At 33.9% G+C, this 15,561-nt stretch overlaps 3 protein-coding genes across 4 annotated transcripts; 1 reads left to right on the forward strand and 2 right to left on the reverse strand.

Moving 5' to 3' along the window:
* Window positions 1-463: 463 nt before the first annotated feature.
* On the reverse strand, window positions 464-3,498 carry LOC101212054 (pentatricopeptide repeat-containing protein At3g18020). Its single transcript, XM_011650848.2, has 2 exons — window positions 850-3,498; window positions 464-733 (listed from the first exon to the last, which is right to left on the reverse strand). Exon 1 carries the CDS (start codon window positions 3,314-3,316, stop codon window positions 1,277-1,279), a length of 2,040 nt encoding a protein of 679 aa, XP_011649150.1. The 5' UTR covers window positions 3,317-3,498; the 3' UTR covers window positions 464-733; window positions 850-1,276.
* Window positions 3,499-7,513: 4,015 nt separating this feature from the next.
* On the forward strand, window positions 7,514-10,820 carry LOC105434593 (WUSCHEL-related homeobox 1). Its single transcript, XM_011650853.2, has 4 exons — window positions 7,514-8,090; window positions 8,346-8,675; window positions 9,102-9,199; window positions 10,302-10,820. The coding sequence occupies exons 1-4, from the start codon at window positions 7,928-7,930 to the stop codon at window positions 10,713-10,715; spliced, it is 1,005 nt and encodes a 334-aa protein (XP_011649155.1). The 5' UTR covers window positions 7,514-7,927; the 3' UTR covers window positions 10,716-10,820.
* Window positions 10,821-10,970: 150 nt separating this feature from the next.
* Window positions 10,971-14,936, reverse strand: LOC101220498 (phosphomethylethanolamine N-methyltransferase). Of its 2 annotated transcripts, none has more exons than XM_031882281.1 (12): window positions 14,891-14,936; window positions 14,658-14,773; window positions 14,424-14,561; window positions 14,209-14,346; window positions 13,221-13,364; window positions 12,926-13,036; window positions 12,658-12,799; window positions 12,014-12,294; window positions 11,766-11,927; window positions 11,626-11,679; window positions 11,431-11,505; window positions 10,971-11,353 (listed from the first exon to the last, which is right to left on the reverse strand). In XM_031882281.1, the coding sequence occupies exons 1-12, from the start codon at window positions 14,919-14,921 to the stop codon at window positions 11,252-11,254; spliced, it is 1,494 nt and encodes a 497-aa protein (XP_031738141.1). In that variant the 5' UTR covers window positions 14,922-14,936; the 3' UTR covers window positions 10,971-11,251. The 2 variants fall into 2 exon arrangements, with proteins under 2 accessions (XP_031738141.1, XP_031738143.1); XM_031882283.1 differs by having other exon boundaries at window positions 14,887-14,905.
* Between the last annotated feature and the right edge of the window lie 625 nt (window positions 14,937-15,561).

Genomic DNA, 15,561 nt, shown 5'->3' on the forward strand with positions numbered 1-15,561 from the left:
AAATTAAACAAAGAAAAAAAAGTTTATCAAACAAGTTATGTAGTTTCTAAACCTTTTCCATGTTTTTGTCAAAAGAAAAATCTTTCTAAAAGTGGAAATAAGACAAGCTTATTTTAAGGGAGAAAACGACAATAATAAAAGAGAACGGTTGTCAAGGAAAAGTTTGCATTTGCCCCTCTTAAATAAATTTTAGAAAATAATCTTACAAAAAGAAATAACAGGTTCGATTCTCATACCTCACATATTACTAAAAGAAAAGGTATTAGATCGTAACACTATGTATTTACTAATAATCCACAAGCTTGGTTGATACGAATTTGAGAGGTCATGGTCCTACTACTAGGCATAGTTAACTTTCTGTGTCTAATAAATCTTTTTAGTTTTAGTATCACCAAAGAAAATGCTAGGCAAAATGATTAAAAGTATGCTTAAAATTCAGACCACAGAACAAAAAGCTAAGGAATTGATGAAAAATAATCACTACCTCGTCAGATTATATGGAAAAAGAGGTCGATGTGACTTTGATTGCAACGTTTCTAATCTTTTTCCTTTCAGCAAGAACGTTTGTGTATATTTAAACAAACCCAAGATATGGTCTAGATCCTCAGGGTGGAAATGATAGTACCAAAGTGATAGAATAGAAAGCTTTACCTGATTACTTGTAACCACTAGGCCAAAGTAAGCTGTCTCTGAACTTTAATTGCGTTTCACCACCTTTATGACAAATAGTTACCTACAAATCAGAAAAGCAAAAAGAAATAGTGAACAAATGTCATGACTGAATTTGCAGGTTAACGTTCCCGTTTAGACAAATATTCGCCACAAGATTACACAAACACTAGCTTTTACCAGATACTGTGCCCTCTCTTTCTCCTAAAAGCACAGTGGACAATGTTCCTCAGAATTGCTTCCGGATAGGTTATAAGTCCAATCTGACAGTTAAATAAGGCTTACAACTGAAACATGAATGTTATGCATGAATTCGAGAAGTCCATGCCGAATGGAACAGACCTCAACAGAGGAGCTGTAAATGCATTCAGCCATGTTTTGGAAGGTCTATTTCTTTCAGATTTCATGGTTTTGAAACCACATTTACGCACATGATTTTTACCACGAGGAAAAGCATGATGACTCTAGAATAGAGTAATAGGATTGGATGTTTCGGACATCTGATCTCTACGCGAAAAAACCAAGCTTTTACACCAATCAACTTGATTTACATTTTGCAAATATCTCTCCAAGTCTGTCTGGACCAAGCTATCTCTAGGTTGGTTAGTTAAATCCTTGGAAGGGGATTGTCTGTCTCATTTTGATGTAATTTGTGAAGAATCCTCCAAGTTACAGCATCAGGTGCTAACCCATTTTTTCTCATCTCTTTGACCAGTCGATATGCTTCTCCTTTCAATCCCAACTTACACGCAGTATTGATCACAATATTGTAGCAAAATATAGTTGGGGAAACCCCCGAATCAGATAGTTCGTATAGGAAATGGCAAGCTTCGTTAAATTTGCTGGAGTGGCAAAGCCCTTTTAGAATAGCTGAATAAACAAAACTATCATGGATCTTTGATGGCCAGACTATATCTTTCCAGAATCTCTTAACTTCTTCAATTTGATTACAATCGCATAACCCATCAATTACCACAGCATAAGTAGTGCTGTCAGCTTGGATGCCATTTCTGACCATTCTGTCAAAGGTATTCATTGCTTGGTTTGCCTGTTGAAGTTTAAACAAACCTCGAATAGTGGCATTATACGTGATAACACCTGGCACAATGCCTTTTTCTGGCATTACCTTATACAATATATCAAGAGATTCCCGGATCCTCCCAACATTCAGTAAGCCAAATATAATAGTTGTGAAGGTCACATGATCAGGGGTACAGAATTTACCACCAATCATATCGTTTAATACCTTTAGAGCTTCTTCAATGCTTCCAACCTTGCAAAATCCCTTGATGACTGTATTGAGGGTAATGACATCAGGTTGACAATTAGTTTGAAGCATTTCAACAAGCGTATTTAAGAGCTCAGTTGAGTTATTTGTAAGGCAGACAGCTCTCAAGTATATGTTGTAAATTCTAGTTCTATCCACACCTTGTTTATGTATCATTATTTGAAGAACTTCCTTAGCCTTTTGGGTGTCTAGCTCTTTGCAAAGACCTTCTAAAAGAACCTTATACGTATGTTCAGATGGTGAGTAACCAAATTCAACTCCTTCTACTAACAATTGATAAGCCCGCATACAACCTCCCTCCTTGCTAAGCCCATGAATAATAGAATTATATGATAGCAAACCAGGATTAAGACCCTTCTTCCTCATTATATAAACAATTCTTGAGGCTCCATGATATCTTTTAGCTTTGCAAAGTGAATCTATCATCTGCCCATAGGCAAATTCCTCAGGCACACTCTGCCCCTGAGGCATATCTTCTGCAATTGTAAACACCTCGTGGAAAGAACCCACTAGGCACAAAGAATCAACAAGATGGGCAAAAGCTGCATTGTTCACAGAGGAGTCCAATTCTCCCTTCATTCTCTCCCAAAGGTTACATATCAACGCCTTCCCAGTTTCAAAATCTCGCTTGTAAAGAAACCCATTAATTAAAACACTGTATGTAAGTGAATTAGGCTCCACATAATTCCCAGGCATTTCGTCAAACAGTTTCTCGGCAGCAGATACATTACAAACACGGCAGTATCCATCAATCAAGGCAGTATAGGAAACAACATTTGGACAATGCCCCCTACTCTTCATATCAAATAAAACCCTATGAGCTACATTCGGTAGTGAAAACGAACAAAACTGATCAATCAAACGGTTATAATTCACTATAGAAGGAACAAACTCAGGCTTAGCATCAAACAAACAAACAAGCAAACGCAAGGTGCAATACGGGGATCGATAATCAAGTAAACGAGCAATAAGAACATTACAAGTCCGTTCATCAGGCACACACCGAGAAGCAATAGAGAGCATAAAACGGCAGTGCGCTTCATGAAACCGGTGTGCATCACAGAGACCATGGATTACGCTAGCGAGATTGAGAGGGTGAAATTGGTAGCCGTGAAGGCGAAGGGCGTCAAGTAACTGAAGCGCTTCATCGACGTTTCGATCCTTAGTACAGAGGCCGTGAATCTTCTTCGTCCAGTAAGAGACGTCGGCGACGCTCTCCTCCGGTGCCCATTCACGGCTGTCTGATCCATTTTCCGGGTGGAGCCGTTGGAAATTGGCGGTTCTGGTGAAGAGAATCGAGATCGATGGCGTAATGGAAACGATTTTGATCGAGAGCGATCGGTGGGCAGCGCGAAACATTGCACGCGCATTCTTGTGATGGTTGAAGCTTTAAAATTCGCGGCAAAACTTTTTCGGTTTGTCTCTTTAAACCGAGGGACTTTTTTGGCATTGGACTTCGATGTTTAATCGGCCAACAAGTTCAATTAAGGGGGTAATATTGTCATTTCAATGTACATAGGTTTGATATCGACACAAAGAGGTCATATTTGAGAGGTTCCATGGGTTTTTGTATAGACTTTCTAATGGAGGTGAGGTCGAAATTCAATTGAAAAGGACCTTTTGTTGATATCAGGTGCTTGTAATTTTACCTAAATTGTCTGATGGATGATTATACTCCACTTGTCTTTACTCTCAGTCAACAGGTTGGTAGTGCTAAATTCGAAAGTCGTGGACAAAGTCACAGTACAATGTAGCCTTCCTTTACATTTGTTAGAAAATTGTTTTATAAAACGTCAGACAGAAAGAAAAAGCATTGAAAGCATCATTAAAAAAACATTGAAGCCTATCAATTGCAAAAAAAAAAAAATTAGATTGCAAAAAGTACAACAAAATTTGGTCAGAGATTCAACTATTTATAGTACATTTTGATTATTTTTAGGTTTGAAGTATATGAAAAGTGTGAAATGTCACGCACAAAGCTAACGACATCAAAGGGAAAGCAATAAACTAAACTAAGCATAAAACATAATGATAAACTAGTTTGAGGATGTTTGGGCATGCAACCACATGCAAACGTCTTGGACAGGCATGCACATGATACTTCGCAGACCCTCCTCGTGTCCACTCCTTGATCCATTCTCCATTCCCCACTCAGGATCCACGCTTCCAATCTCGCTGGACAGCACAATTCCTTATTACATTACTCGCTTCGTCCTCGATCCTACTTCTTGTCACATAGCTTCTTTAAGTGATCATTCACGTTTCATGTTTCCCAATTTTCATTCCCCAATATGCCATCTTGATTTTCAATTCTGAATAAATTTGTGATATTTTGTTATATTTATAAATAATTTGGTTCATTATAATATATTTAAAAACAACCCACAACAAATATAGTAATGGTGTTTACTTGCCATTTAAAAACTTTTACGACTATCAGTTACAATATAAAAAATGGTGCAAAGGTCAAAAGAGGATTATGTAAGAAATTTACTCGATCTATTATTTTCATTAATTCTTTTATCAAAAATATTAAATTAATACATGAGACGAAGGAATTAAAGGATGACAATAGTGTTCAACCACGGCCGAATTAGCTATGCTCATTTAGACTTATCATTATATATTTATAAAAAAACAATTACTATATTTATTGAGATTATTTCTAGCAAATACTTTTGTATTTCATTATCAAACATTTTATACTCGTTCAATGAATTTAAAAAAATCATTGTTTAAATTATATTCACGTTAGTGATATTTTATTTCATTTATTCAATACTTTTGTTGTGTTTATATAACATAAAATAGAATATAAACTCATAAAAATTAAAAATAAAATATGAGATGAAAGTGTCACACTTGTCAGTATAAATAGAATTCCTTAATTATAAGATAATAGAAGTGATTGAAGTAATTTATAAATATGGGTAAATAGGAGTGTGGCAAATTATATATAAAACAGATTAATTTGATTTTGTTGTATCAAAATGGATAAATAAAATTAACTCTCACCATTAACCAAATGAAAGTAATTTGGTATAATTTTGTGAGTAATTTAAGTAAATATAACAAAACCAAAAACATTTATGCTCTTTATATCAATAAGAAAAGTCCCCGACACCCAATTTCTTTTGTCTATATAAATTTTATACATGTGTTTGCGATTTATTAATGTTAGGTCATCTTGGTACAATTAAGATTTGAGATCGAATAACTAAACTGTGAAAAATCTTTCATCTCGAAACATTAAAGCAATGTATGCCTAAAATCATACAAAATAAAGACACAAGTCTTTCACATCTCGGTGCCATTAAGGCTCAAGATCCAATAACTAAACGAAGGATTCTTTCATCTTGGATATTGTATATACCCAATATCGAATGAATTAAAGGCATAATTCTTTGATCCCGAGCTATCTCAGTGCAGCTAAGGTCCGGGATCGTGTATGATTATGTATCATGATATACATGATCGTTTAGATTTGAAAGCCATTGTTTAAAATGAAGCACAAGATCACATAGATCTACACTTCTCTCTTTTATCTTGGTGCATTGTATGTCCGATATTGAGTGAATTAAAGGCATAATTAATTCATCCTAGGACATCTTGAGGCATGGTTTGCTCGAGATCGTGTATCAAAATCTACACGATATACGATCGCGCGTGTATCACCAATTTATCGCATGTTGACTGACGTAATTATGGTATTTTATAATTTTCAAAATTGTTCACGTAAATATTTGATCAGATTGTCATATTTAAAAAAAAAAAAAAAAAAACTCTAATTTTGTGGGAAAATAAAAAATAAAAATAAGGAGAAGAAAATAGAACTATAGGGTTAAGAAGAAAAATGGGGATTGGGGGATCTTAGGGCTCTCTGACCAAAAATATGCAAAAGAAAACAAAAAAGAAGAAAGAAAAGGACGAGTCAAAGTTTATTGAGTTGAAAGGCGACTCAGTGACTCGATAACGGAGTCATACTAAAATTCAAATTTTATTTTCAGTCTACACATCAACACAACAAAGATTCTGAAACGACACCTCCAGTTCATATATATATATATATATATATATATATATATATATATATATATATATATATACATATCTTTTTGTCTTTTTCTATAATCACAATTCTTTCTTCTTACTATTAATAATAAATTATATATTCTTTACCTCAAGTTCGTAGGTAAGGTATAGGTTGAAAGGAAGTAAAAATGGTATTTGGAAGGTAAATTAGAAGGGGAGATGAGAAGAGCAGAAAGAAAGAGTTTTGTGTGTGTAAGGTAATTAGGGGAAGAAGATTAGTTGATGATTGGGAAGAAGAGAGGGGAGGGGGTATGTAGATGAAAGGGAAAGGGAGAAGGGAACCATGCAGGCATTTTATAAAGAAAAAATAAAGGTGTGGGGGTGGGAGGGGAAGGACTGTTTTTGCAGAGAAATGTTGGAGGAATTAAAAGAGGGGTCCATAGATGAGAAATTAAATGTATTTTGGTAGAATAATTTATGTATGTGAGATATCATATGGCTAACCCTAAACCTTTTTTTGCATAGACAAAGACAAAAAGAAACAGATCATGGAGAGTGAAAGCTCATAGAGGCAGTTGGAATGGAGAATTAACTGTGAAAGCCACTTGACAATATTACATTTTTTTTCTTCTTTTTCATTCTTATGACACACACACACACACTAGATAAGAGAGATGAAAGAGATAAATAAATAAATAAATTTGAGGTTTGGCTTCAGAAATATTGATGGGTTTGATCTTTGATGTATTTATTGGGGTTTTATGACAATGTTAGAAGATTGGTTGTTTCCTTTGATCACGTAGCCTAGCTAGCTAGTGTATAAATAGGTACGTCTATCACTTTGATACCAAATCGTCAAGTTATAAATACTTTTAAACTTGGGATATTATAATGGACTATCTCGAGTTAAGTTTTATTTATGTATTCTTTTTGGTATATCTTAATTGTGATTTTTTCTCGAGGTTTGGAGTTCTCTCAACAAGCCTTTCTTTCCAACAACATTTCAACTAGTTATTCACGTGGATATAAATGCATGATACAAGACAATCGAAACGTATAATTCGTTGAAAAAGCACTCAACATAGAATTGTTCTCTCAACATACATATATATCCTACTTCATTGCAAGTCGTGATCTAAACCCATCAACTTAAATTATAATTAGCTCAATCAGTTAGTACTAATTAAGATGATATAGTATGAACTCACCGGTTTGATCGAGCTGAGTAGAATACAAAATTCAAAATTTTGTGAATATGAAATTCAAAATTTGATAGTAAAATTGAGAGAGACATTATTATTTAGAAGGCCCACAAAGAATTAATTGGAAAATATATAATAATATAAGAAAGAGAGAGTATATATATATATATATATATATGATGAAGGTTATGATAATATCCTCATCATCTCGTCATGTCATTTTCTGCTCCCTTATCCCCAAAAGAAAAAGAAGAAAACCCTTTCGTCCAGAATTCCACGCTTCCTTTCCTTTCCTTTCCTCTCCCCTCCTTTATTCCTCTCTCTAGAGTCTACCCCTAGTCAACTTCACCTAATACCCTAATATTATTAATCATCCCTTTACATATACATATACATATACCTACACTTTTAAATGCTTTTATATATTACTGCCATCACCAAATCAAAGCTTCAATTCTACCACTATACTTGTTATTAAAAACATACAGATTTGATCATTTTCTTTAATTCAATCATTAAACACTTAACCTTTTAACCCTTAAAACCTTTGTTTTCTCTTTCCTTTTTGTTCCCTTCCAATTTCATTCTACTTTCCCTCTCAGCTGTGTTTCAATTCCCAAAACCATTCCATTCCCTTCTTTACCCATTTTCATTTCTTCTATTATAAATATTAGGCTAAAAGTTTCCAACTTTCTTCCTCTTTGAGATCACTGTGTGTCTTTTTCTTTAGAAAATAATGTGGACGTTAGGTTATGATGACAATGGTGGAGAGTTTTGCTTCTCAGAGGCCACTGCCTTTCATGGCGCTCGTAAGCTTCGACCTCTCGTTCCTCGCCCATTGCTATCCCTTCGTGCCAATGGTCGTCGTCCCAACTTCTCTTCTCAATATTACCACATTGGTATATCTCGTTATTATTCTCTTCTTTTTTAAAAAAAACCTAATCTGTTAAAGTCTAAAACATTCTATGTTGAGAAAGAATTTTGTACATTGTTGTATTTCGACCTGCAATCATTAGTAATTTAAGTATCAAATAATTTGTTATATATATACAAATAGATTTTTTTTTGACGTAATGTTATTAGGGTTGGAAGGTGATGTATGAGTTTAGTTAAAGTTTTGAGTTGGATGATGATGATTGGTTTTGTTAATTTAGGTAATGTTTTGGATGAGGAAAGGAAGAGAGATCAGTACTTGTTGAATAATGAAAAGAGTTCATCATCATCATCAACAACATCAAGTACTCCAATAGTAGTGAGCTCATCGAGATGGAATCCAACGGTGGAGCAGTTGAGAATTTTGGAGGAGCTTTACCGGCGGGGGACAAGAACGCCCTCCGCCGATCAAATCCAACACATAACCGCCCAGCTCCGCCGCTTTGGCAAGATAGAAGGCAAGAATGTGTTTTATTGGTTTCAAAATCACAAGGCTAGAGAACGCCAAAAACGACGCCGTCAAACTGCCGCCGATCAAACCAAATATTCCGGTAAAACCATTTTCATATATTATAGCAAAGGAAAAGAAATAATCTTTGTTGTTTATTTGCATTTTTACTATAAAATTATTACGATTATATAACCATCTTCTAATCTTCTAATCTATAATCTAAGTATACTTTTAAAAATTAAACCCTCAAACTTAAACAAAAACAAATGTTACCATATTTTTATAATTATGATTGTTAAAAGGTCTATTTGGACACCAAGTGTGATATTTACAAAATAAAATATAACACAGTTGTATGAAAGTACTTTGAAAATTTGCTAATGTTGCATCAAAATATAATATTTAAAAGTTATTGTTTTGGGTCTTTTTTTTTCTTTTTCTTGTTATTCTAATTGTCGTAGGAAAAAGTTAAAAAGAAAGAAAGAAAAAGGTTGAATTGTTTGAGTGTTGGATAATGTGAATACAGAGAGAGAAAAAGAAGAGTACGAAATTGAAGAGACAAAGACGAAGTGCAGGTGGCCGGGAACCCCAACACCACCATCTACTGCTACTCTACTTTCACAGGTCTCTCTCTCTCTCTCTCTCCCCTTAATTAACCTCGTAATTTGGCACCATTAATCATTAATAATATGAAAATATAAGAACCTAACTAAGGATGAATGAAATTATAACATTAAATTTGAGAAGAAAATGGAATTGTTGGGAAATGAAAAAGAGGGGGCCCAAAGCTGGTGCATTGGTTGGGTTAGTGTAAGGGATGAGAAATGTTTCGGGGTTTGTGCTGTCCTATACTACACTACACTACACTTTTACTTGCCCCTATTCTCTCTGTTTTGTTCACATAATGACAATATATCCTTCTCATTTTTATGTTCTATACAAATAAGTCATTTTGTACCAAAACTTTTCTGACATTGACGTCCCCAATTCTCTTCCTTTCTCCAATAATCCTTACATTTAAGTTCATACTGTAAACACTAAAGTTAGTTGTTCTAACTTTTGTCATGTGTAACACTTTTTATTAAACATGCATTTGTTGGATGTTTAATATCTATTTCATAACTTGTTTCATCTTTAATTAAAAGAGTCAATTTATCAAACATTTGAACTGATTGAATTGTAAAATCATACATATATTCTAAGCATGCTAGCTTTAAATCTCTCACATAAACATTTTTACCGTTCCGTGTTTTTCTTTGCACACATTACTGGTCGGTGGGATACCTAATTTTCTTATTTACTCTCTATAGCTCGTTTCGTTTATACTTTTGAATTAAACATACGTTAATCTAATATAGTATAGGAGTGAAGAAGAAAGTTTTGTGTTAAACTCTTATAAAGTTATATATTTCAAAATTTTGAATTTTTTATAAATTTTCAAACCTACAACGTACAGAACAAAATGTTAAAAGTGACGATTAAATTTACTAGCGATAACGAAAAATTAAACATCTAAATATACTTTTTTTATTAGTTAAGGGATTTTAGTTTTTGAAATCTCTTGTTAAACTGTATTAAAAACTACAAAAAATATTTTGATTTTTAGAAAAAGAGAACAAATTAAAATGACACATTATATTAAATAATGATATCAAAATATTAATATGTATATATATATGAAAACTGATTGATAGACAAATAAAAACAGAATCTTTTTTCCATGCAGGAATGTACAGAAACACAGAGACGACGAACAAAATTAGTTGAATTGGAAGAAGAAGAAGAAGAAGAAACAAGAAGAGAGTCAGTGGAAAGAGACGAGACATGGAATTGTCAACTCATAAACCCTACAAGGAAGACCCAACATCTAAACAGTGTTGTCGAATCCCACAACGAAGACCGAGGACACAACGTCGTCATTGACGACATCAACGACGGGGACAAGGATTCCAAAGCGATGACACTTCAGTTGTTTCCTCTACGAAGTACCAAGTTCTACAAATACGATGGCGAGAGAGAGGGACGACGAGATGGTCGATCTCGATCGGAGATCATGTCTAATTCGGACGTGACCAAAAGCTTCACCTTATCTCCAAGTTGTAGTTTCCAGTTCTTTGAGTTTCTTCCACTCAAAAACTGATTTTTCAATTTTCACCATGTTTATGTTAATGTTAAGACTTATATTTTTGTTACCATTTTTAAATCAAAATTTTAAAGGAAAAAATCCATTTACAACCTTTTTAAAGTTTAAAGTTTCTTCCACATCGTTTCAGATTTAAATTTAGTGTTTAGTTTAACTTTTTAAGTGGTTTATTAAAAATAAATAACAACAATAATAATGGATGGAGCTTTAAGATAAACAACACAGAGTGTAGATGAGAAGAAGGGAAGAAGATGAGAAGGATGACGTCTGTCTGACTTTTGACATTGAAAAGAAATGTAATGCTCTGCTGCTAAATCTGAAACGATTCCATTATTCTCACACTCCCTTACAAATTATAAAATACTTTTTGAATTTTGTTCATTTTTAATGGTCATTTGAAAAGTATAAAGACCAAAATGAACCAATATCAAAAGTTCGGGATTTAATTTAAACCTTGGTATCAAGGACATATTAATTATTACTGCTAAACTTGGTTATGCTGAAGGAGGAAACTATAAACCAACAATCAAAATTCAGTTTATTTTCTTGGCAAAGAATAGACCCCATCTCTGCTCACCAGATAAACTTCGGTTCAGCTTTGCCTTCCATCCGCAAACGATGTCGTTATAACCTTCCTGTGGTATAGAAAGTAAAAGATCATAGACAGAATTGACAATAAACTACATGAATGTAGAACTGAGAAGGAACTAACTTCAGAAAAATCAAGGATAAATCTGTCTTTTTGCTCTTCAACGGCTTCGAGTTCCTGCTGCAAAACTTGGATAAACTGAATGGAGAATGAAGACAATTTATAGGTTACGAGTTAGCGCTTAGAACATGAAGACAATTTACAGTTTCTTTTCAAGTCATGTGCACATAATGTTAGCAAGAGATGCAGAATTTAGACCTGGTTCGTACGGTCCTCAGAAACGACTTCACCGAAACCAGCATCCTCGATCATCTAATGAAAATAAAGACGAAAGAATCAAGTTAATATGTTGAAAAAGATGCATTGAAAACACCCCGTAAAATTGCTCATTGAAGTACCTGACCGTAGGCTTTTACATCATGTAGATCGTACCCTCTTTGCTTGATGTACTCGGCAAATTCGGGCGAAGAAGTTCCAGCGTTTCTGCAATAATCCGTTATAAAAAGTTTGCCTCCTGGCTTCAGCCACTTGTAGAATGATCTAAACAGAGAGGGTTTGTCCTGGAACAATTCAAACATGATGTTGAAGCATACCGTTATTTGCAATGGCAAGACATTATTGTTTTCTTAAATTCTAGATGGCTTACTTGAATGTGTAAAATGGTATCACGGCTGTATATGACATCAAAAGTATGATCCGGATATGTTTTCTTAGTACAATCAGCAACTTCAAATTCAACAGAACATGCGAGTCCGATGGCACGCTCGAGAGCAAGACTGATCATATTGACGGAGAGATCGATGCCTACAACCTCAACGCTAAAGTTTTCTGCCATATAAAAGTCTGCTCCTCCAATGCCACAACCAACATCAAGAACCCTCTGGCGAGGCTTGAGGTCCAACTTGGCTACAAATTCTTTTGTTGTCTCTGATCCAACACAAGTAATCACTTAAGCAAAGAATTGTAGAGATTTGCATATACTCGAGCAAATAGCTAAACAGTGCTCAAGCAGTAAAATCTTTTGAACTTTTTAAAATCTTGTACAACCAATTTGATAGGATTGGTATTAGAGGGATATTAAGGGTATATAAGTAAACAGCTAAGTAGTTTATTAGGGAAGTATGATTATAAATAAAGTGAGTAGGGAAGAAGGGGTAAGCAATATTTTGGTGAGCGAAATTGGGCTTGAAAGTGACCTGCTCTAAATATCTTGAACACTTAGTTCATCATGTATTTCTGTTATCTTTCTTAATTCAATATATTCGGCTCCTTTCATAATCATACTCATACCTAAACCCCCAGGGCTGATAAATCCATGTCCAAAGACACGCTCGTATTTCAGTATTCCGCTACTCTTGTATTGAACTGTGTCTAAGAATAGTTGGAACCCTCTGTCATTGTCAGAACGAACTTTTTGCCATATCCAGCAAATCTGTAGCATGAAAACATGAGAAGATGAAATTATAAAGAATAAACCTTGGAATCAACAGACAATGCTCCGGTTTGTAGCCAAGATAACAAAAGATAAAATGAACAGACATAGTCAAGAGTTGCTTACCTGATTTTGACTTTTCTTGTTCCCAAAAACTCCAGTGGGTTTGCAGCCAAGAAGAGAAAGTTCAAAAACATTTTCAGAATCATCTTTAACAAAACACAGCTCTTTGAAAACCTAGCAAGTAAATAGAATAGATTTAGAATAGTATGTATTTTGCTAATATATATACTGTGCAATAAGAAGTTTTAATGGCAGAGAAGCAGCCAGTGGATGCTATTATGTGCTAGACGGTGTTATTAAAAGCCCAAAGCTCATTGAAGTGCAGATCATTTAAAATCTAAAGCTTAAAAAGACAAACCTTCGAATAGAATCTTGGTTCTCTATGGTAAGACACATCGTTTTTTTTATCAGAATTTTCGTAATGTTGGAAACAAGACTCTCTGAAGAAAATATAACCTCCAACCTTCAACCATTTGATCATCCTTTCTGCAAGCAATTTTACCTGCAGTCCATACACCAACATTGTATGAAACGCAGACTATAGAATTACTAACAAAACAGAAGCTCCTACGACGCACCAAGGAATTAAATGATAGGGTAATTCATTAGAAATGATTACCATCAAATTCGTATTTCAGATATGATGTAGATCCAAGATATGGATGCATATTTACCAAATTGAAAAATTGATCTGAGGAGATAAATAAAATGGTAACACAAGCTTTGTGCCGACTAAAAATTTGTCCAACTGCAGAGAGATCAGTGTAAATCTCTTCACGTTTAAACATGTCGAAAAATGAATGTGAATATTAGGAGAAAGCAAGAGAATTTGAGGAATCTCACGTGTTTTGTTTTCTTTTAAACTATCATATGAATAAGCATCGACTTTTCTTACATCGGTGGGGGCAAAAAATTTCACAATCTGCAAATCCCTCAATAGCCCAAGTGAAATAATCTCATCCCAACAATACTCATCAAACTAAGGACCACCAAGCCAAACCTCTCACTGAATATTCATTCATTCACTTGTCCTACATCTTTGACTTGATTAATGAAAATAGGTTAAAAAACACTTTTGGTCCTTGATTTCTCATGAAAGGTAGAATTTAGTAACACAGCCTTAATTTGTAACGATTTAGTTGTGTATTTCAAAATCATAACGAGTAGACACCGTACTTAACAATTTGTAATGAATCAATGATTCAGTCCCCCTTGTGAAATATATTGAATCCAATTAGTATCAAGTGAGATGTTCTCCTCACATCCATACTATCAATAGGTTGTTCATGGCTCCATCAATACTAAACTAAGAGAAGAACATGAACAAGAAGAAAAACTGTTCGTACCTCTTCATCAGACAAATACATGAGCAGCAAATTTGAGAAGATGAAATCTACGGAGTCCTCATGAATATCAAGTTCCGAGAAGGTCACATCAGCACATTGAAACTTCACATTCTTGTGATGCCCATTGATGCTTTCATTCTGAAAAATTAAAACAACTGAGAAGAAATGAAGAAGAACTATAAAAAAAAAAACCACGGTTGCATTTGAAAAATTACCTTCCTAATTACATCTTCAACGAAGTCAACAGCTATAACCTGCGCCGCCCTTTGAGCTAACTCCGACGTGAAACGGCCAATGCCAGCCCCAAGCTCCACCACCGTCTTCCCCTCGTACGGCGGAAGAAGCGAAATCACCTACAGAGATAAAGAGGAATTGGATTTATTAGTGCGAAATTTTAGTGTAATGTTAATTTTGAAGATAGCGTGAGTGAGAGTGAGTGAGTGAGTTACTTCAGCTGTTTCTTCCGAGTCAAGTTCATGCGAATCGGAATCGACCATCATCGACTCCATAGTCAAATCTGAAGAATGCTCAATCCAATACTTCTTCTGTCTCTCCCGTTCTTCCACTAAAATTACGATTTAAAATCTCAAATAAAAATGATGGTCGATGAGAATGGAAAGCGAAATCTCAGAAAGAAAAATGTATGAATTTTAAAAGCTTCTTCTTTCCCTCACTGACTTACAATCAGCAGTAGATTTAACGAAGGACGCCATTGCTGAGTTGTATCGAAGCTACAGAAAAAGAGAATAATTGACGTGGCATTCTTATTTTATTTTTAATAATAGTAAAATAAATTAAAATATTTATTTTCGTTAAACATCAAATATTGACGAGAGATAGTTTCAAATTTAATTATTATATTTAAAATAATTAATTATATAGCAACATTTTAAAAAATTTATAAATATAGCAAAATTTATCCAATTCTATCAATAATACACGTCCATTATCAATAGACCATATTGTAAATATTGATCTATCACTAATAGATCATAGAAGTCTATCAATGATATAAATGTATCAGCAATAATTTTGTTATATTTGCAATTTTTTAAAATGTTGCTATATCATTCATTATTATTCTTCAAATGACCATTGATTATAATTATCTTATTTACAATGATAGAAGCTGATAGACTTATCTATCAATGCCATAGAATTTAAAATGTTTGTTAGGTCAAATTTGCTATTTTGTTCTTAACTATTATTATTTTTTAACAATGCATAAAATTTTCACAAATACATCAAATAAATTTAAGGAACATTTTTAACTATCTATACTATCTATCACTGTGATTATTACAAACATATATCTTTATCAATTTCTATTGTTAATGGAATCTAAAATCTTAC

This window comes from Cucumis sativus, chromosome 1 (genome assembly GCF_000004075.3).
Source record: "Cucumis sativus cultivar 9930 chromosome 1, Cucumber_9930_V3, whole genome shotgun sequence".
NCBI lineage: Eukaryota > Viridiplantae > Streptophyta > Magnoliopsida > Cucurbitales > Cucurbitaceae > Cucumis > Cucumis sativus.

Excerpts from the sequence above, each read along its gene's own strand:
- LOC101212054 (XM_011650848.2), bottom strand. The coding sequence starts at position 3,316 with ATGTTTCGCGCTGCCCACCGATCGCTCTCGATCAAAATCGTTTCCATT.
- LOC105434593 (XM_011650853.2), top strand. The coding sequence starts at position 7,928 with ATGTGGACGTTAGGTTATGATGACAATGGTGGAGAGTTTTGCTTCTCA. Across the intron at positions 8,091-8,345 it reads TTCTCAATATTACCACATTG|GTAATGTTTTGGATGAGGAA; the intron begins GTATATCTCGTT and ends TTGTTAATTTAG. Across the intron at positions 9,200-10,301 it reads CTGCTACTCTACTTTCACAG|GAATGTACAGAAACACAGAG; the intron begins GTCTCTCTCTCT and ends TTTTCCATGCAG.
- LOC101220498 (XM_031882281.1), bottom strand. The coding sequence starts at position 14,921 with ATGGCGTCCTTCGTTAAATCTACTGCTGATT. Across the intron at positions 13,365-14,208 it reads TGTATTTGTCTGATGAAGAG|GTAAAATTGCTTGCAGAAAG; the intron begins GTACGAACAGTT and ends TATGGACTGCAG. Across the intron at positions 11,680-11,765 it reads ATGTAAAAGCCTACGGTCAG|ATGATCGAGGATGCTGGTTT; the intron begins GTACTTCAATGA and ends TATTTTCATTAG.